The sequence below is a fragment of the Bufo bufo genome, chromosome 2 (genome assembly GCF_905171765.1).
Source record: "Bufo bufo chromosome 2, aBufBuf1.1, whole genome shotgun sequence".
Taxonomy (NCBI): domain Eukaryota; kingdom Metazoa; phylum Chordata; class Amphibia; order Anura; family Bufonidae; genus Bufo; species Bufo bufo.
In genome coordinates this window covers 531,077,645-531,100,125 of record NC_053390.1, presented here as the reverse complement: position 1 = coordinate 531,100,125, position 22,481 = coordinate 531,077,645, and the positions used below count along the sequence as shown (strand labels likewise).

The 22,481-nt window shown below is 43.8% G+C and overlaps 1 protein-coding gene across 8 annotated transcripts in view; it reads left to right on the top strand.

The window, feature by feature from the left end:
• The window catches only part of PTPN13 (protein tyrosine phosphatase non-receptor type 13), a 266,849-nt gene that overhangs the window by 88,100 nt on the left and 156,268 nt on the right, over positions 1-22,481 (top strand). For all 8 annotated transcript variants that reach the window (XM_040417981.1, XM_040417980.1, XM_040417978.1 and 5 more), the window contains exon 3: positions 5,318-5,487. In XM_040417981.1, the coding sequence (XP_040273915.1) occupies positions 5,318-5,487 (170 nt within the window). The remainder of the gene's footprint in view (positions 1-5,317; positions 5,488-22,481) is intronic.

Below are 22,481 nucleotides of genomic sequence, written 5' to 3'. Positions count from 1 at the left end.
AAGCATGGAGCAGATAGGTGCAAATGCCCTCCTGCATTTCGTCACTTCGGCCGAGAAGTCTCCGAATATCAATACCCGGTGGCCTCTCAGGGTAATCGCATTGCCACTTTGCTTGTAAGCTTTCAGTATAGCCGCCTTGTCGGCGTAGTCCAGATATTTGACAATTACTTGTCGTGGTCTAGCTTTTGATTGAGAGGTCGTAGGATATCTGACTTGTCTGTTGTTCTCTGTAGGCGCTAAAAATGGTCCCATTATATAGGCTCTCTCCACTTTGCAACGAGATGATATTCCCAAGGCCTTTGGGATTTCAGAGTCACAAATTGTGATGAGGTCTCTAGCTGGTATAGACTCCGGCAAGCCCACAATGCGGAGATTGCTTCTCCTAGAACGATTTTCCAAATCGTCGACTTTTTCCCACAGCCTTGCGTTTTCGGACAGAGCCTCTAAGACGAGCATGCATCGCGCCCTTATCTGCCTCAACTGCTGCCACTCGCATCTCCAGCTCTTCAATGCGCGAGGTATGTTGTGTCACCTCCGCTTGTAGTGAGGAAAAGGATTGCGATATAGTAGATGATAGCGCTTCCTGAAGGTCTGGCAGAATTCTCACTGCCACCTCTAGCGTAAGATGTTTATAATCAATATCTACCTTTTCGTCCCTTGTGGAATGTCTGTGGGCCGCGAAGATCGCCGCGGTTTCGCTCTAAGGACCGCCGTCATCTTCTGGATGGTCCGCCATATTGCTTTCTGCTGGCACCTTTCCAGGCTTTGCTGCGTTTTTTTCCGATTTGCTCCCCATTGATATGACAAAACGGTCCATAGACCAGTAGGCTTGCTGTATGTGGTTATACCAGACCATGCACCGCTTGTGAATGACCTGTTTGCAGGGGATTTTATGGTTTTTGGTGCCTCGGGTTGCGGAGCTCCTAGGGCGTGCTTCCTCTCATGTCTGCACCGGAACCGGAAGTCAGGGGAAATCTTTTGCTAGTACTATACCGACAGCAGACCACCTCATCACATCAGCTGTACTTATCGGTACAGCTCCACCGCCTTTTTGTTGTTTTCCTTATTTCTCTCTCCACTTAGCTAAGGTGGACACACATGCTTAGTTCCAATCTTCAACTGCGACCAGCCCTGTCTCTTAAAAGTTATGACCATTACAGGGAGAGAGCTACAGCAGAAAAGACACACCTCTTAAGCTGCCAGCTTGAAATAAATCTAGCAGCGCATTTGGAGAAATGAAATACGAAAGTTATGGATCCATGTGAGATACAGGGCTGGTTTTAGTTTTATTAGAAAGACATTGTCATGTACGATGTGTGATTTTCAAATTTTATTTTTTTAAATCATTTGTGGGATAGCCCCTTTAACATTTACCCATTCCAAGAACAAAGTTAGTAATAGTAATGTGATAACCGTCATCTGAATGCTCATTTAGGGTACTTTCACACTAGCGTTTTTCTTTTCTGGCATATAGTTCCGTCCTAGGGGCTCAATACCGGAAAAGAACTGATCAGTTTTATCCCTATGCATTCTGGATGGAGAGCAATCCGTTCAGGATGCATCAGGATGTCTTCAGTTCAGTCTTTTTGACTGATCAGGACGGAGATAATACCGCAGCATGCTATGGTTTGATCTCCGACCAAAAAAACAGAACGCTTGCCTGAATGCCAGATTCGACATTTTTTTCCATAGAAATGTATTAGTGCTGAATCCATCCTTTTGCGCAGACCAAAAAAATTAGAAAAAATAATTAAAACGGATCCGTTTGTCTGTATGACAAACGGACAGACGGATCCGTTCTTGCAATGCATTTGTGAGACGGACCTGCATCCAGATCAGTCTACAAATGCTGTCCGGTTGCATGCAGATTGCCTGATCCGGCAGGCAGTTTCGGCGACGGAACTGCTTGCCGGATCACTCTGTTGTAAGTGTGAAAGTACCCTTAGTCAACAGCTCTTCATAATAACCCAACCATAAATATGTGTGCAATTGGGAGCTGCAATAAAGCTTGATCTGACCCCCTATGGATCACGTTTATATCCCATGGGAACAAAGGATCTGCCATGTTAAAAGGGGTTGTCCAAGTTAAATGCAAACTTGGGCAGCCACTGTAAATGGTCTGAAATAACAGAAGGATTTGATACTTCTTTTTTCCCCTGCTTCTTCCCATGCTGTGCTCTAGTCCTCTCCACTGGTGTTTGTTTTCCCCAATGATCTATGTGCTCAAAATGTAATCGCTGCAGCCAGGAAGATGACGCCACCGGCGTAGTGGACCAAAGCATAGTACAGGAAGAAGCAGGAGAGAAAAAGGGTAAGCATCTTTCCTTTTATTATTTTAGTTTTTATTTAACTCCGGCAACTCCTTTAAAATACAAGATGCCCCATCTCTTTTACCCAATGTCAGGGTAAAAGTTTTGACAGTAAGTCTGAACCGATCCCAGTACCAGGTGGAAACCTCTACTAGCGTTGAACTTTTTGTTTTCTATTTACTTGAATTACTTATATAGCGCTTTCATATTTCCGCAGCACTTTACAGACATTAGCATCACGCTTGATACCTAAAAAAGATTCATATTGCCTGACCTCTCCAAGTAGCACCTGTAGTAGTCTTATCTGCTGATGGGAGTCTGTCTACGACTCTACACCATTAAATTTGGCAGGAATTCATTGAATGTATATTTTCAGTCCTGCATTTTAGAAATTTTCAACAACCAGAAACAGTATTGCCTCATAGGAAGAAGCTGACAATCAAATATGTTGACGATTAGATTAGCACAAAAGTTATTTATATGCCCCAAGAAGTTGACAGAAATAGTGCTGCATCATGGTTGAATTAAGATGAAAAACAACTCTGCAGATGAGGCAAACCACACACATCCAAATACACAGTATAATTTTAGAAATTATTCCAGTCCGTGATGCCAAACTTGCATTCATTACTGAATTAAAACAAGACTTCCATCATTTATTTATCACATATTAACAGCCTGTATGTGAATATTCAGCCTGTAGATCTAATTATGATCGCTGCGGCGGCCCCATTGAAACAAATAAAGGCCGGCTGCGCATTCGCAGTGCGCCCTCCATTCATTTCCCTACTCCGTTCTTGTTGTAGGTGTAGGTCCCACCTCTGGGACCCACACCTATCAGACAATGGGGCATACCCTAGCGATATGCCCCCATTGTATGTAATGGTAAAACCCCTTTAAGACTGGGGTCTAAAACACCAGTCTTAATAAATGTGCCCCTAAGGGCTCTTTCACACGAGCAGATGCTGTGCGGGTAATCCGCTGCGTGAAAAAGAGCCAAGCCTCGCTCCAGACAGCAGATACACGGAGCATTAACATGACTGATAATGCTCCGTGCCTCTCTGTGACCTTTTACTACAAAATCACTGTGACAACTTTATCTCCCTGTGATTTTGTAGTAAAAAGGTCACAGAGAGGCACGGAGCATTATCAATCATGTTAATGCTCCGTGTGTCTGCTGTCCGGAGCAGGGCTTGGCTCTCTTTCACGCAGCAGATTCCACACAAGGGATCCGCTCGTGTGAAAGAGCCCTAAGTGTTTAATATAATATAGGAAGTATGTAGTAGTTTGTTCCCATCTGTGGCTGCTTTCATAAGTCACATACATAACCAGGCAAAATGTATATCCATTTAAGTGTTATAAATTAGCGGAAATGAGGAAAACAAGAGCTTACAATTTCTCAAGCCGATGTTCAATATTGCTTCTTCTAGCCTTTAAATACTTCAGTTCCATCTTTGGTTAAGTGCTTTCCACATTAGATGGAAATTGGTTGAACTCCTGGATTTTGGCAGGACTGGTAGACTTTCCATTGTGTATGGAGATGTACGGAAATCTGCCATCAGGGAAAAGATGGACCTGGCACGTTAAATTTCAGCTCATCTGAAGCTTTGGTCCTGGCAGCTTCTTTTTACGCACTCCCCGTGGAAAACGCATGCATGCTCTGCTAAACATACATCGAAAATTCAGGAGGAATAACTTGTTCCGCCAACTACTATCAAACGTGTATGGGCAGCTGTAGGATAAACCATAGATTTCAAGATTTCTGCTTCCCTGTTATTATACTGTGCAAGAACAGTGTACCGCCAGAAATACACCACACGTGAGTATGATCTAAGGCTCCTATAATCCACATCCTTTTTCACCACATTAAACCTTACATTTTTCTTTAATACACCCAGTGTTCTGACTGGCATCCTGGGACTGGCCATATGCATTTTAATCTGTAGGGTGGAGGCACGCTAACAGTAAAAAAAATAAAAAAAAATAAAAATATATCATTACATCTACTGATCTCTTGCTGCTGTCCTTCCAACACTGCTGTTGTCATCGCTGCTCTTCACCTCCTGGTCCAGGCTCAACACCAAAAATGCCAAGAAGACCTGATCAGCTTATCCTCTACAGCCAGTGATTAGATGCCCAGGCCTTTGCTGGCATTTCTGGTATATTGAGACAGGACCTGACAATAAAGATAATCAGGGACTGCAGCAGCAGCAGGTGATTGGTGGAGGGGAATCATGAATAATTTTTTTTTAACTACTTCTGATTTCATTCATAATTCTCCCTGGAAAACCACTTCAATGGGGTGCAAAAGGTCTTGCCGGTTGTTTGTTCTACGAGGACATAAGTGCTGTCAGACCAGTTTGGCAGTATCCTGTCCTTTTCTACCAACACAAATGGGAAATGTTCATGGGGAAGGTGAGGGGGATAATTGTTGACAACCAGGGATGTAGCTACATAGCTAAAGGCTCATAGGCTCTAGTGCAAGAGTTCAGCTTGGGCCCCCTCTTCCCTCAATGCTTTGTGGCCAGGGGCAGGGAAGCACATAGCCTTTGTGCTGCCTGGGGCAAAAATTGAAACTGCATCTCCTCCCCCCCCATGACAAAATTCTTGACCTAACTCCTTCCCTCCAGCCAGAGTTGTAACTTGACCTGAATGCACTTTCTATAATATTAGTGTCTTCTTATGCACCACAAGGGTCTTTGGGCCCCCTCGGGCTCCTGGGCCCGATAGCAACTGCTACCTCTGCACCCCCTATAGCTATGCCCCTGTTGACAACTTTCTTATGTTTAAAGCTGACCGTACTCATCAGATAAAAGTTGGCTGAACCTATTGACAGAGGGATTGGCCGACCATCCAATATGCATGGAATAGTATGTTTATAATATATATTTAGCCTAAACTAGCATTGATTTTTATTTTATTTTTATAATTCATCCTTCTTTGTCCTTTACTTCATGTAATGAATTATTTTATTAACGCTATTTTATTATTTTTTTTCTTCTGTGTAGCGGACCCTACAAGTCTTAGCTTCATTATCTCCCCCTGGTCTCTGCTGCTGCTGCCCTCCGGAAGCATAACCTTCACAGATGAAAATGTTTCAAATCAGGACCTGCGCGCTTTCACCGCACCTGAGGTGCTACAGACCAAGTCCCTGTCATCTCTTGCAGATATTGAAAAGGTAACTTTGCCAGACGCTTTGACATTGTTGACTAGAAAACAAAGACCCCTTTAAAAAAAAAAAAAAAGAAAAGAATTTGGGGAACAGATTCGAGACATTGCCTGGGGTGATATGCACAAATGAAGTTGAGCTCTGTTCTTTGGGAGGTTAAGTTCCTCGACTTTTGTTGCTCTGGTAATATTTTGTTTGTATTCTAGTCCTTGCGTCTAGCTGTGTCGGCATATTCTTTTAGCTGTGCGTTACTTCCTACGTTATTAGATGGCAGCTAGGGTTCTCAGTCTCTCACAAAGAACAAAATGTTCTATTCTTCAAAGCTGGTATACTTGTGAAATATACAGTGCTAATTATTAATGCAGGCATTTGCCCGGTGCAGCAGCCTAGAGCATGCTTCAGTAACCGGAAAGCCGATGTAGGCTGCCCTGCTGACCAAATACCATTCTAAAAAGAATTGGTTAATGATTGGCATTCTTCAGTCTTAATACATGATCGCAGTACGAGCAATCTGTTTCTTTAACCCTTAAATGACTGGATCCTGTTAGTACTTACGGAGACATTCTCCTTCACACAGAGTGAATCTTCCCAGTCGGGGTGCCAATTATATACTTTGGGGTGGGGGGGTCATTTATCAATGATAAATTTGGTATCCCTTGTGTTGCCAGAAGATGTGCTTAATTTATGACGAGGTGCAGACCTCTTCATAAATTAGGCGCGTCCTCCGGCGGTCCTTGTGCCTAGATTGAAATCTACTCCAGCCTTTGACCGTCTACATTTGCATCAGAAATCTGGCCTAAATAATAGTGAATTTTCCAGGGCAGATGGCCCTGTTTTGCCCCCACAACTCCCCAGTGGCGAGGTGGTGTAAAACTTAGAATTTAGGCTCATGGCTGTAAAGAAAAGGTCTCAAACCAGGGCTATGCACCTTTTTACGCCAGTTTCTAGCATAGGGGGTCATAATAAAATGACCCCGATTTAGCTTTTTTCAAATTTTTTTTTCTTTGACTGCCCCTTAATGATGCATGTATACCATAAAGCTAATTGCATTCCAGTACAAATAATTGTGCTTTTTCAGACCAGTTCTGCTCCTTTTTTGTATTAACTATAAGTATCAGAACTAGAGTTGAGCGGACACCTGGATGTTGGGGTTCGGCCGAACTTCGAAAAAAAGTTAGAGTTCGGGACCCGAACTTGACCCGAACCCGAACCCCGTTGAAGTCAATGGGGACCCGAACTTTTGAGCACTAAAATGGCTGTAAAAAATGTCATGGAAAGGGCTAGAGGGCTGCAAATGGCGTCAAAATGTGGTTTAGAGCATGGCAAGTTCTCTGCAAACAAATGTGGATAGGGAAATGACTTTAAATAACATAAAATACGTAAAAATAAAAAATAATAATTTTGATCTAGGAGGACCAGGTCCATATGGAGTAGGAGGTTGAGGAGGCGGTGGATGTGGCGGTGTAGGTGGAAGTGGTGGTGGAGGAGTAGGTAGCCTACAATGGTTTTTGGTTTAAAATTTTATTTTTAAAATTGGGGTACACCCCAAAACATTGGGAAATATAACCTGTGATAACCCCCTCCAGTCATGCTAAACACACGTTTAGACAATACACTGGCTGCAGGGCAGGCCAGCACCTCCAAGGGGTAAAGGGCAAGCTCAGGTCATATGCCCAATTTGGAGACCCAGAAGTTGCAGGGGCTGACCCCTGTCAGTCAGTTCGTGTAGGCGTGTGCACACTTACTGCCCCACCATGTCGCACGTCCCCGTGATGTTCACGATCCAATTTGATATCTGCTCTATCAACTTTCGATGTTCTTTTATGCGCCTACCATGGTGTTCACGGGTGGCGGGGAATCAGGGTTCCAGGCCAGAGAGGGAACGTGAGAAAGAGAGACCACATCCAAGGGAGGATTCATTTTTTCAAATGTAAAATTAGAGTTGAAATATGGGAGAAATTATTAAAGCATAAAAGTGTGTTTTCAAAGTTTTAAGCATTGAATGAAAGGATGTGGTGCGCATTAATTACTAAATAATTTATTACATTTTATTCCCTGTCACCTATGCAGAGCAGGTGTTTATTCACGTCTAAAATTGTATAATGTCAACCCAAGAATGTAACAGAAAAATTATTGAAATTGATTAAGCTGTCAACTAGGTAGAGGAGGGGTATATTACACCCAAAAATTTGTGAATTTCACAAAAAAATGTAACTGACAATTATTATTTTTTTTTCGGTCTACTAGGTATGGGAGTGGTGCATCACACCCAAAAATTGGTGAATTTCACCAGAATTTGTAACTGACAATTTTTTTTATTTTTTTTAACCTGTCTACTAGGTAAAGCAGGGGTACTATACACCCAAAAATTTGTTTATTTCGCCAGAAAATGTAACTGACAATTTTTTGAATTTTTTTTTTTTTTTTTTTTTTTACCGTTCCAATAGGTATAGCAGTGGTACTATACACACCAAAATTGGTGAATTTCACCCTAAAATGTAAATGACAAAGTAGTGAAATGATATAAAATAAAACACGTACAAAAAAAAAATATGGATTTATGAGTTGGAGTTCCATATCGAGTAGGAGTTTGAGGAGGCGGTGGATGTAGCGGAGTATCTGGAAGCAGCGGTGGAGGAGGACGAGATAGCCAACACAGGTTTTTGGTTTTAATTTAATTTTGTAAAATTAAGGTACACTCCAAAAGAGTGTGAAATATCCAAAATACAAACCTGAGCAATTGCGCTGCAGTATAACAATGGCTGCTTAGTGCCGGTATACATGTCTATTCTGCACAAGGTACGGACAAGTCCTGTGGGATCCATGCCTGGTTCATTTTAATGAACATGAGCTTGTCCACATTGGCTGTGGACAGGCGGCTGCGCTTGTCTGTGATGATGCCCCCTGCCGTGCTAAACACACGTTCAGATAATACACTGGCTGCAGGGCAGGCCAGCCCCTCCAAGACGTAAAGGGCAAACTCAGGCCATGTGCCCAATTTGGAGACCCAGAAGTTGAAGGGGGCACACCCGTCATTCAGTACATGTAGGCGTGTGCACACATACTGCTCCACCATGTTGGTGAAATGCTGCCTCCTGCTAAGATGTTCCATATCAGCTGGTGTTGCTGGTTGTTGTGGCGTGCTGACAAAGCTTTTCCACATGTCGGCCATGCTAACCCTGCCTTCTAAGGTGCTGGCGGTGCCCCAGCTGTGTTGGCAACCTCTTCCTTGTCCAATGCCTTCGCCTTGTGCTTCCACTGTGCCCCCGCTGTCAGGTGGGAATGCCACCAGCAGAGCTTCTACCAGCGTGCGCTTGTACTCGCGCATCTTACGATCACGCTCCAGTGAGGGAATTAAAGGGTTTCTACCACTTCGTTTTCACATAATTAGCTTTCAGACACTAGCGATCCGCTAGTGTCTGCTCTACCAAACCATCCTAATATAATTGCTTTTGGGGCAGCCATTTCGCTAAAAAAAGAACTTTTATTAATATGCTAATGAGCCTCTAGGTGCTATGGGGGCGTCATTAGCACCTAGAGGCTCGGTCTACCTTCACAAACTGCCACCGCCCAGCGCGTCCCTCCAGCCCGCCCATCTCCTCCTGAATGCGATCCTCCCTGTGAGCGCCTGTATTCGGCGCATGCGCAGTGAATGTCTGACCGCTTCCCTGCTCAGACATCTCCACTGCGCCTGTAACGCTGAGAATGGCGTTATCGGCACTGGCCATGTTGGTGGAGTACTCGAAACAGCGCAACAAGGAAGACAGGTCTCACATGGAGGCCCAGTCATTGGTGGTGAAGTGGTGCTGTTCCGCCGAGCAACTCACCCGTGCGTGCTGCAGCTGAAACTCCACTATCGCCTGCTGCCGCTTGCACAGTCTGGCCAGCATGTGCAAGGTGGAGTTCCACCTTGTGGGCACGTCTCATATGAGGCGGTGAGCGGGAAGGCCGAAGTTACGCTGACAGGCGAGCAGCAGAAGGGTGAGAACACCGAAAGCGCGCACAGACGGCCCGTACTTTATGCAGCAGCTTTGACATATCTTGGTAATTTTTAAGGAATCTCTGCACCACCTAATTCAGCACATGCGCCAGGCAAGGGATGTGCGTCAAACCGGCTAGTCCCAGAGCTGCTACGAGATTTCGCCCATTATCTCACACCACCATGCCGGGCTTAAGGCTGACTGCCACAAACCACTCATCGGTCTGTTGTTCAAGGCCCGTCCACAGCTCCTGCGCGGTGTGGGGTTTGTCCCCCAAACAGATACGTTTTAAAACTGCCTGCTGTCGTTTACCCCTGGCTGTGCTGAATTTGGTGGTGAAGGTGTTACGCTGACCAGATGAGGAGCTGGTAGAGGATGAGGAAGCAGAGTAGGAGGAGGAAGCAACAGGAGGCAAACTGAAGCGCCCTGCAATCCTCGGTGGTGGAAGGACATGCACCAAACTGCTATCCGCCTCAGGCCCAGCCGCCACTGCATTTACCCAGTGTGCTATTATGGAGATATAACGGCCCTGACCGTGCTTACTGGTCCACGTATCCGTAGTCAGGTGCACCTTGCCACAGATGGCGCTGCGCAGTGCACACCTGATTTTGTCCCCTACTTGGTTGTGAGACAGCCACCGCCATAATGCCTTTAAAATTATCAGTCTCCACGGAATGACAGCATTTCAAAGGCAAGTAATTTAGAAATGCTGGCATTCAGGGCTAGGGATCGCGTGTGGGTAGGGGGGTACTTCCTCTTCCTCTCCAGCGTTTGGGATATGGAGAGCTGAACGATTCCGTGGGACATTGTGGAGATGCTTGGTGACCCAGGTGTTGGTGTTGCTGGCAGATCCTCTGTTTGTTTGTAGGGTGGCAGGTGGCACTGTCACTCCAGAGGTGGATGAAGAGGCCGAGACTGCAGCAGAAGGGGAAGCAGGGGGAGCCAGAGACCTTTCTTGGTTTTTGAGGTGTCTACTCCACTGCAGCTCGTGCTTTGCACTTAAATGCCTGGTCATGCAGGTTGTGCTCAGGTTGAGAACGTTTATGCCTCGCTCCAGGCTCTGATTGCACAGCGTGCAAACCACTCGTGTCTTGTCGTCAGCACATTGTCTGAAGAACTGCCACGCCAGGGAACTCCTTGGAGCTGGCTTTGGTGTACTCAGTCCCTTGCTGCGGTGGGCAGTAGGAGGCGTACTGTCTAGAGGACGGCCGCTCTGCTTTTGCACCCTGCTCCCTCTGCTGTGCTGTTTGCTCTGTGCAACCACCGCCTCTTCCTCCGAACTACATAGTTCACTCGCATGACCTTGATTCCATGTGGGGTCGAGGACCTCATAGTCCTCCACATCATCTTCCACCCTGTCTTCACCCCTGACTTCCTTGTCGTTCTGCACACTTTCGAAAGCCCCAGCAGTTGGCACCTGTGTTTCGTCATCATCCGAGACGTGCTGCGATGGTCCTCCCATGTACTCATCTTGAAAAATAAGTGGTTGGGCATTGGTGCACTCAATCTCTTCCACTTCTGGGGCAGGGTAGGTGGATGGCCCTGGGAAACCCTGCTAACAGAGTCATCAAAAAGCAGAAGAGACTGCTGCATGACTTGGGGCTCAGACTGCTTGTCTGATTTGCAAGGGGGTGAGGTGAAAGACTGATGGACATCGGCTGCAGGTGCCAACTGTGGTCTTTCAGCAGGAGACTGGGTGGGAGACAATGTGAAGGAACTGGATCCACTGTCAGCAACCCAATCTACTATCGCCTGTACTTGTTCAGGCCTCACCATTCGTAAAGCAGCATTAGGCCCGACCAAATACCGCTACAGGTTTTGTCGCCTACTCGCACCTGAGGAAGGGGTTTCACTTGTGCGTGTAGCTGGCACAGATCGACCACGTCCTCTCCCTGCAACAGGAGCTCCACCAGCAGAACCACGACCTGGGCCACGTCCCTTATTTGACGCTCTCCTCATATTTTTCAAATTTAGGATCTTGCCCTAAATGGGTGTTAAATTAATAGTACAATAGAACGACAGTATGTAAAGGGTGTATTTCACACGGTCTGAACCAGTGTAGGCCTAAATTTAATATTTATTTGCCCAAAATGGCTGTATTTCAAATGGCTGTATTTCTAATGGCTGATTTAAACCCCTGTATGTAGAGGGGGTATCTCACACGGTCTGAACCTGTGTAGGCCTGAAGTAAATATATCTTTGCACAAAATGGCTGTATTTCAAATGGCTGTATTTCAAATCCCTGTATGTAGAGGGAGTATCTCACACGGTCTGAACCAGTGTAGGCCTGAATTCAATATTTCTTTGCACAAAATGGCTGTATTTCAAATCCCTGATTCAAACCCCTGTATGTAGAGGGTGTATCTCACAGGGCCTGAACCAGCGTAGGCCTGAATTCAATATTAGTGCACCAAATGGCGGTATTTAAAATCTCTGAATGTAACCCAAATGTATTAAGGGTGTATCTCACAATGACATCTGCATCAAAGGCTGCCAACTAAATTTTTTGTGCCCAAACGAGTGTTTGTTTAACAACTGAATTTGACAGCAGTATATAAGCCTGTAATTTCACACGTGCTGATGCTGCAAGGCCTGAAAATAGTGTTTTTTTGTTGTCAAAAATGTGTTTTTCAAACCCCAGAAAATGATGGGTGTATTTCTAGCTTAAATTGCACACTGGCTAATACAGATGTTGTAGATTGCCAAAAAAGTCTTTTTTTTTTTGTAACAGAATAGGAAAGCTGTATATTTTAAACTTGAATTTAACACTTGCAGATCTGGAAAATACAGTTTTTTGAAAAAAATTGTGTGTTTTTAAAACCCCAGAAAATGTTGGGTGTATTTCTACCTTAAATTGCACACTGACTAATCCAGATGTTGTAGTTTTGCCCGAAAAAAATTGTGATTTGCAATGTCCCAAAAGCTCAGATGCAGTGCTGGTGCACTGAGCATGCATAAAATGGCTGCCGCCGCCACCCACCTAACTGACAGAATTATAAAAGTTAATTTTTTTTTTTGGTCAATGGCCTCAGGGCAGGGTAAAACGATTGTGCCCTGCACCCACACAACTATTTCTAGGTAGATCGCTGAGTTAGATTCTCTCCTATTCTCTCCCTGAAATCACAAGTCCAGCAGTATCCTCTCCCTACACTTGTAACAGCAGAGTGACGTGCAGCGCTACGTGACTCAAGCTTATATAGAGCCTGGGTCACATGCTGCTCTGGCCAATCACAGCCATGCAATTAGTAGGCATGGCTGTGATGGCCTCTTGGGGCAAGTAGTATGACGCTTGTTGATTGGCTGCTGTGCAGCCTTTCAAAAAGCGCCGAACACCGAAACCGAACCCAAATTTTTACGGAAATGTCCGGGGTCCAAAAATCCTAAAGTTCGGTACGAACTTTACAGTTTGGGTTTGCTCAACCCTAATCAGTACCTATTGCAATTTGTATTTTTATTTGAAACACTTGTGATGCTTCTATTCCAGCTCTAGGCAGATGATTTTTACTGTCCCCCATCAAACTATACTTTAGCAAATGGTACACAGATGGTTACAGTTTATCACAATCAGACTCCCAGTGGCGGCTTCATTTTTCCACTGGAAAAAAAAAAGGTCCCAGACATCAAGTACAGGAAATGGACCTGTGGATATTTTAGGAAAAAACATTCCTGAAATGTTTGATAAGCTGATAGCTATCTATCTGTAGTACCACTATTTTCACTTTGGCCTACATGTGTATAAAATGTCACGTATGTCATATAAACTGACAGCCGCGGTCAGTCCAGGAGACCCGGAAGACATACAGACCGTGTTTCCCGGGCAGATAAATCTGAGAAACCAGCCACTGGAGATAAAGTGAGTTAATTGTAAAGTTGTTATATTTGCCTAGTTAGGAGCATAGAACAAAAAAATAACTCGGACAACCCCTTTAACAACCTTCCGTCCGCCCATAGACTATAAACGTCCGGGAGGTGGTTCTCTATTTCTGAATGGACGTTCCAGAACGTCCATTTAGAAACTGCAGCTGCATGCTAATCGTGCAGCTGCTGATCGGGTTGCCCGCTGTCAGTGACAGCAGGGCAACCCTTAGAGAAGGCAGAGACTGTGCCCAGGTGTCCCTGCCTTCTAGATCGCTGTATACACAGCGCTCACCGAGCGCTGTGTATGCAGAGCAGGAAGCGCTATGCGCTTCCTGTTCCGGCCCGGCAGTCATGTGATCGCTGGGACCGGAGAGTGCAGGAGCTGTGTGAGGTCTTTCAGAGAACTCGATCAGCCCTGCACTAAGGCTGTACAGCGCTGTATTGCGCTGTACAGCCTCTCTGGGGGGGTGTATTTCTCCTGTAACTGGAGCTACTATGTCAGCCCCAGTTACAGGAGAAATCAACAGTGAAAGAAAAAAAAAAAAAGTGAAGTAAATGTCCCCCAGAGGTCTTGTATGACCTTATGGGGGACGAAAAGTGTTAAAAAAAAAAATTCCCCAAAGTAAGGAATAAAAAAAAAAAATAGACATATTTGTAATTGCCGCGTCCGTGATGGTCGGCTCTGTAAATATATCACATGATCGACCCAGTCCGATAAACGCCCTAAAAAAAAAATATAAATAACTGTCAAAAAAAGCCATTTTTGTCACCTTACATCACAAAAAGTGCAACACCAAGTGATAAAAAAGGTGTATGTCCCACAAAATTGTACCAATAAAACCGTCACCTCATCCCGCAAAAAATGAGCCCCTACATAAGAAAATCTCTAAAAAAACAAAAAAAACTATAGCTCTCAGAACATAAAACATAATTTTTTTGTTTCAAAAAAGTTATTATTGTGTAAAACTTAAATAAATAAGAAAAAGTATACATATTAGGTATCGCCACATCCGTAACGATCTGCTCTATAAAAGTCACTTGACCGAACCCCTCAGGTAAAGGCTGTAAAAATAAATAAATAAAAACTGTTCTAAAGCATCCAATTTTTTTGTCACCTTGCCCCATAAAGTGTTATAATGAATGACCAAAAAATCATATCTACCCAAAAATAGTACCAATAAAACTGGCACCTTATCCCCTAGTTTCTAAAATGAGGTCACTTTTTGGGAGTTTCTACTGTAAGGGTGCATCAGGGGGGCTTCAAATGGGACATGGCATCTAAAAACCATGTGGAGTTCCTTTTCTTCTGCCCCCTGCCGTGTGCCCATACAGCAGTTTATGACCACATGTGGGGTGTTTCTGTAAACCGCAGAATCTGGGTAATAAATATTGAGTTTTGTTTGGCTGTTAACCATCGATGTGTTAAATAAAAAATTGGATTAAAATAGAAAATCTGCCAAAAAGTTAAAATTTAAAAATTTGATCTCCATTTTTCTTTAATTCTTGTGGAACGCCTAAAGGGTTAACAAAGTTTGTAAAATCGGTTTTAAGTAACTTGAGGGGTGTAGTTTCTACAATGGGGTCATTTATGGGGGTATCCACTATGTAGGCCCCACAAAGTGACTTCAGACCTGAACTGGTCCTTAAAAAGTGGGTTTTGGCAATTTTCTTAAAAATTTAAAGAATTGCTAAGCCTTCTAACGTCCTAAAAAAATAAAATGACATTTCCAAAATGATGCCAACATAAAGTAGACATATGGGGAATGTTAAGTAATAAATATTTTATGAGGTATCACTTTCTGTTTTAAAAGCAGAGAAATAAAAATTTAGAAAATTGCTAATTTTTCCACATTTTTGGTAAATTTGGAATTTTTTCATAAATAAAGGTGAAATATATTGACTCAAATTTATGACCATTATGAAGTACAATGTGTCACGAGAAAACAATCTCTGAATGACTTGGATAAGTAAATGCGTTCCAAAGTTATTACCACATAAAGTGAGATATGTCAGATTTGCAAAATTAGGCCTGGCCAGGAAGGGGGTAAATGGCCCAGATGGGAAGTGGCTAATATTTTGGGGTTTGTTTTTTAACTTTTTATTTAATAACTATTAGTCCCCTTAGGAGCTAGAACCTGGGATCTTTTCATCCCTTGTCCTATTCACCCTAATAGAGCTCTATTAGGGTGAATAGGACTTCACACTCTCCCTGCTGCCCTGTGCATAGTACACACAGCAGCAGGGAGCTTACCATGGCAGCCAGGGCTTCAGTAGCGTCCTGGCTGCAATGGTAACCGATCGGAGCCCCAGGATTACACTGCTGGAGCTCTGATCAGAAGCTGCCACTGCACCACCATTGAAGAGGGGGACCCTGTTGCCACTGCCACCAATGATTATAATACTGCGGGGGGAGGGGGCGCACTGTGCCACCAGTGAAGATAAGTAACCTTTCAATACAAATACAGGAGGCACGAGAATCACATAGTCGGCACCCGACCTCTATGACAGGGCGCTGCGATCCGCGGAAGTTAACTGCCGCGGATCGCAGCCACCTCTCATAGAGGTTAGGAGCCGGCTGTGATTCTGCAGCCAGTACCCACCTCCTGTATTTGAATTAATGAGTGAGTTATCTTCATTGGTGGCGCAGTGACCACAGCTCTTCCCCTCCTCTTCCCCTCTCTCCTCTCATTGGTGGAAGCGGCACAGTGGGGAGGGAGGCATTGCTTCCTTCTCCCCTGTGTTGCTGAGGGAACATGAGTGAGTTATCATCAGTCCCTCCCCTCCTCCTCCCCTCTCTCTTCTTCTTGGCAGCAGCGGCACAGGGGGAGGTAGGGAGAGACTACTTCTCCACTGTGCTGCTGAGGAGAACAGCTCCGTAGCGCAGCCTAGTATCGGTAAATGTCAAATCCCGGTATCGAATCGATACCAGTACGAAAGTATCGATTGGGTATTGATAATTTGATACCCGCTACAACCATAGACTGTTGTAGAGTGCTGCAAACTGAACTGTGGCAACTTTTATTTTGCGATATGACTGGATGTCGCCTATACACGTTAGAATAAAACTGCGGATGTGCAGAAAATCTTAACATGTAGACAAGCTTAGTTCCCTAATAAATATATCCTATGTGTGTAAAGGTTCATACTCAATGGGTCTGTGCACATGAGTGTTTTTTTTCTGCGTTGCGTGAGAATCGCAGCATGTTCTATATTCTGCGTTTTTCACGCAGCTCTGGCCGCATAGAAGTGAATGGAGCTTCAGTGAAAAACGCATTGTACCCAGATGTAACCTGGATGCAGTCCGGATGCAATGCGTTTTTTACCGATGGTTGCTAGGAGATGGTTTTTCGTAAGCCTTTGTGTGTTTTTTTTAATGCACGTGAAAACTGGTTGCACTCGTGAGGAAAAAACTTAAACTCTGAACGCAATTGCATACAAAACTGACTGAAATTGCTTGCGAAATTGTGCGAGTTTAACTGAACACACCCTGACACAATCCGTATAGTTTGTGTGAAGGAGGCCTAACAGAACAATGGGTCCGCAAACCATTATCAGCAAAAAAAAATAGGACAGGTCATATTTTTTGGACGGACTGAAACCACGGATCACGGACGTGGATGACAAACGGTGCTTTAGCTGAGTTTTCAACGGACCCATTGAAAGTCAATGGGTCCGCAGAAAATCACAGAAAACGGAACAACGGACACGGAACACAACAACGGTCGTTTGCATGAGGCCAAAGTGTGATCTTTTTAAACTAAAGTACCCTATTAGCATAACTAACCAAATATTTTTGTTCATTTGAGCTCTAATTGAATATAAAAAGTATTGCATGGTCATCTGACTCGAGTCAATAACGCAAAGGCTCTTTATGAGAAGGCAAAAGAGCAGCCGTATACAATATGTCTAGTAGAGGTTTCTTTATATATAATGTTCTCTCAGTGTGGGCTGCAGAGTATTTACTGCCCTATTTCCTGCCTGCCCTCGTCTGCTTCTCTACGTTATCTGTTTCAGGTAAAGTGGGTGAGAGAGCTCTTGCTTCAGTTGAGTGCACAAGGCTTTTTCTTTCATGTTTCTAAAAGTAGTAGTTATTAACTGGACTGAGTCATGGTTGGTTTGCGTACAAGTATCTACTTCTTTTTTCCTGTATTTTTTTTTATTGCACTGTTACTAGATAACGGTGTAAAAATGTTGCCTTCTGCTTATAATTCTCAGACAGTACAAAACAGGAAAGAGAAAACGGGGGCTGAAATTGGTGCACCCAAGAATCTAGCCTTAGGGCTCATTCAGACCGTATTTTTGTGTCCTCAAATTGCGGAATGGATGCAGACTCTCTTTTATTTCAATGTGACCGCAAAAGATGTAGACAGCGCACCATGTGCTGTCCGCCTCTGTACTTCTGTTCGGTGGCCCCACATAAAAAGAGAGAACTTGTCCATAATTGCGGACAAGAATAGGCATTTATACACCGGAGACAATCTGGTCTCAAAAACAGGTATGGTCATGTGAATAAGCCCTGAAAGGAAAGCTGTCAAAAGGAAATTCTCTGATAAACCAGACACACTTCCTTGTAGGGCTAGCTCAGCTGATCTACAAAGATACAGTATCTCACAAAAGTGAGTACACCCCAATGTAAAGTAGTCGGTGTACAGCTTGTAAAACAGTGTACACTTGGTGTGCCCTCAAAATAACTCAACACACAGCCATTAATGTCTAAACCGCTGGCAAAAAAAAAGTGAGTACACCCCTAAGTGAAAACGGCCAAATTGTGCCCAAAGTGTCAATATTTTTTGTGGCCACCATTATCTTCCAGCACTGCCTTAACTCTCTTGGGCATTGAGTTCACTAGAGCTTCACAGGTTGGCACTGGAATCCTCTTCCACTCCTCCATGATGACATCACGGAGCCGGTGGATGTTAGAGACCTTGCACTCATCCTCCTTCTAGAGACATGCTTGGCCAGTCCAGCACCTTTACCCTCAGTGTCTTTAGCAAAGCAGTGGTTGTCTTGGAGGTGTGTTTGGGGTCATCATGTTAGGATACTGCCCTGAAGCCCAGTTTCAGAAGGGAGGGGATCATGCTCTGCTTCAGTACGTCACAGTACATGTTGTCATTCATGGTTCCCTCAATGAACTGTAGCTCCCCACAGCCGGCAGCACTCTTGCAGCCCCATACCATGACACTGCCACCACCATGCTTGACTGTAGGTAAGACACACTTGTCTTTGTACTACTCACCTGGTTGCCGCCACACACGCTTGACACCATCTGAACCAAATAAGTTTATATTGGTCTCATCACACCCCAGGACATGGTTCCAATAATCCATGTCCTTAATCTGCATGTCTTCAGCAAACTGTTTCCGGGCTTTCTTGAGCATCATCTTTAGAAGAGGCTTCCTTCTGGGATGACCGCCATGCAGACCAATTTGATTCAGTGTGCGGCGTATGGTCTGAGCACTGAATAGCTGCGTGGTATCAAAGTGCAGAAGTGCCCCAGGAGTGAAGACCCTGGGTGGCAGGAATCACAGGTTATCTGATCGCACTGATAGGTGAAACATTTGCGTTCATATTTAAGTATTTTCTATGTCACTCATGTAACTTTTGTGTATATGTTTATCACAAGCAATTTTCAGCATGATAACTTATTGTTGTACCTTCTAAAAGTCAGAAGGGTTCTGGGAGATGCTTGTGTGACACCAAAGCACAGAAAGGCCTCACTTCAGTAAGGGAACTCCACTTGTCCTTGACCATTGTGGGGCCTTCTGGCTCAGAGGGTTGGGTAAATATAGAATATGAAGCCAGGAGGTCCTGAGGCTGAATTTTAAGCATATTACTTTATTGGTAAATTAGACGTTAGAGCTGCAGTAGACTTGTAAACCTAGAATATAATGGACAAAATGATTCATGTTGTCTGAAGCCCTGTCAAAATTTGGCCCCTTAGGTCTTAGCAACTGAAGATTTGTTCACATTATCAGGTCCATGTCAGCAGCTGTGAATGCACATAGCTCAATCTCTTTAGCAGTGAACTCCCAGATGGACTCTGCAGTGAAAGCAAAACTTTGTTTCCACTTATCTCTGGTTGGCCGCTGAGATTAGCAATCACTGGCAGGATTTGACTACTATTAGGCTACTGTCACTTTCCAGGAGGTCCAGCAAAAACGCTTCTGTTACTGATAATACAACCGTCTGCATCCGTTTTGAATGGATCATGTTGTATTATCTTTAACGTATTTTTAACATTGCCAAGACGGATCTGCCATTACCCCTATTGAAAGTCAATGGGGGACAGATCCATTTTCTATTGTGGCAGAGAAAACGGACCCGTCCCCATTGACTTGCTTTGGGGGTAATGCCAGATCCACCTTGCTGCGCATCCCAGGACGGAAAGCAAAATATAACATGTTGCGGTTTTCCCTCCGGTATGGGAACGCAACTAAATGGAACGAAATGCATTTTGGAGCGTTCCGTTCTGTCCGTTTCAGTTTTGTCCCCATTGACAATGAATGGGGACAAAACGGAAGCGTTTTTTTCCGGTATTGAGCCCCTATGACAGAACTCAATACCGGAAAACTTAAACGCTAGTGTGAAAGTAGCCTTACACAGTTGTATTGGATCTATTAACCTCCTATTAGCAACAGTAAAACCCCCTTTTCAACAAATCGGTTATCTCTGTATAATTGTTTTATAGCAGCTATGGTGTGACTGTCTCCACACTGGCTAGATTTAAATATGGGTGCGACATCAGGTAATACATGGAAAAAAGTGTATAATTGAAATATTAACACTATTTCTTCATGAATTGTGTACAGCTTCCCTCATTACTGCCCCGTCTCGCTATGGTCTGCAGTTGTTAGTTTAGTTTGGTTTCTTTTGTGAGTTCTTTATACCTAATTATTTATATTCTTGTCCCTTTAACTATGTTGGAAACACAGATTGGCACGAGTGTTATACAAATGAGTCAATATGGAAACCATGAGGAATGTAGTAGTATTTTCCTACGTTGTTTGCCAGAAATGTCTGCTCGGACAACCATAGCTTTTCAAAGGCAGTCTGCGGTACAACCGCCTCAAATCATTTCATTGGGCTACTGTGTCTTGACCATACCACGGATGACATTTTATTATATTGGACATTTTCATTAGGTTTAGAAGGAAGACCATGTAACTGCTGTAATTTGATTCCTAAAAAAATCTGCCGACGTTTCTTTGTTTCATGTTGACTTACTAATGATCTGTGTTCTCTGCACTCACTTTGCATTTGCAGTAACACTGCAAAAATGTTTATGGTTTTGTTGCTGGATTGTTAAATAAAATGTTGAGATATATTGTACTTGTGTTTGCTTACTCAGTAGTATAGTATGGATAGGGAAGGGTAGCAACCTTGACTCAGTCCCTTTAGGTTGCTAGGAGATGGACTGGGATCCATCCCTACATAGTAGAGAGAGTTCTAGCCTAGATTTGCTGCTAAGAGCACACATGCCATCATCTCTGAGACAGTTGCAGCTTCACCCAAAGTGCTCTATAGAGAGAGAAAGAGAAGGAAAATTAGAAGGTCCAGGAACTGCAAGGCCATGGATTGGAGTCAGTCAGCAAAGGTCTGTGCTCGTTTAAGGCTAATATAGTTATAGACTTTGCTGCTGTCAGAGGGAATTTTGCCATCATACATTTTCACACTTTGAGATGGTCTGGCCAGCAGTATTTTATAGGGTAACTGAGTTTTAGCGCTTCTGAGAAATTACCTTCTGCTTTTGTTGGCGACAGTGTGAGGATCCATTCCAACTGGATTCCAACCTTCCCCAGTGCTCTGGTCTGTTAATATTGACTTCTAGCTACACCATTGTGCTATCATGATATCATAGACAATGGAAAATAATTGCAGGTCACAGAAGACAGTTTATGGGGGAGAGGGAGAGTTTATGAGGGGAAAGATTCAGAACACAAAAGACACTTATTGATTACAGCATGTACGGGACAAGGAATGAATTCTAAATTCCAAATATAAATTAATTCTAAACATAATTATATTCTATTATGACTGGAGTGAAAAATGCACTTACTATGTACTAGAGGGAAGATGCTGTCTTACACAGAAAACAGCACTCTGAGAAGCTGAGCATTCTTCAGTGTTCAAGCTCTGACCTTTGGATGGGGAAGAGTCCTCTGCACTGAGCTCAGAAGCACACTGAGTTCTGGAGACAGCCAGTGAAGAAAGACACACCACTTCCTTCAGTCCATCTATGCTGCTAAGGATAGAATTCACCTAGTACCAGTGAGTGGATGGCAGAATTTCTAGAAGAGAGACCACTAGAGGCCTAGTGAGGTTTTAGGGTGGATAACATGAACTTTTTTAATCAAACTGATTGACAGATTTGTTGAGGATCACTTAAAGTGACCTTTGAGAATAAGTTGTTTGACAGTTAGTTACCATTTAAGTCTGTATTCCTTAGCCTGGGAATTAAAGAACATTTACAAGAACTTTATTGCCAGCCAAATGGTTCTGCAGAAAGACTTAAAGAAGTGCCACATCCCCCATCATTGCTGTCATCCATACATTGCTATTGAGGAACGATTCTACTGTGTTATAAATGGCTTGGAACTGTGCCATGATACTGTTGAACTACTCCTCCTATTCTACACTTTTTAGTAAGGAGAGACCTATTTATTTGCACCAACTGGCCTGGTCACTGACTCCAACACCATTTGTCAGCCATTGTATCTGCATCTATACTCCTGCCTTGTACTCTGCCAAAACACCCATAACCACGGGCACCCCAATCACCATCAGGCAGGAGCCCCAACATTAAGGTGCGACCTGTGGGAGGAAAGGGTGCGCCCTACTCTCACTGCATTGCACTAGGGGGGTATCGGTGTAAGGATTGCTACTGTAGTCGATGTGTCGGGGCCCCAATCACTCCCATCTTCCACACACTCCTTCCAGGCTACCATTGTACAGTGTTTAAAAAAAGAAAAATACATGCTATTAGTATACAGTAGTAGCTTATACTGAATTTTTAAGTTAACATTACATTGGTTAGCAAAGGAATGTTCCACTGGTGGTAAGTTAATGGCAATATCTGTAGTCCATATAAGTTTTATGGCAGTAAAGAGAGTAGTTAAAACAAGGTGAGAGAGTAAAAGAGGTCAAAGAAAATGTGTAGGACTTGGC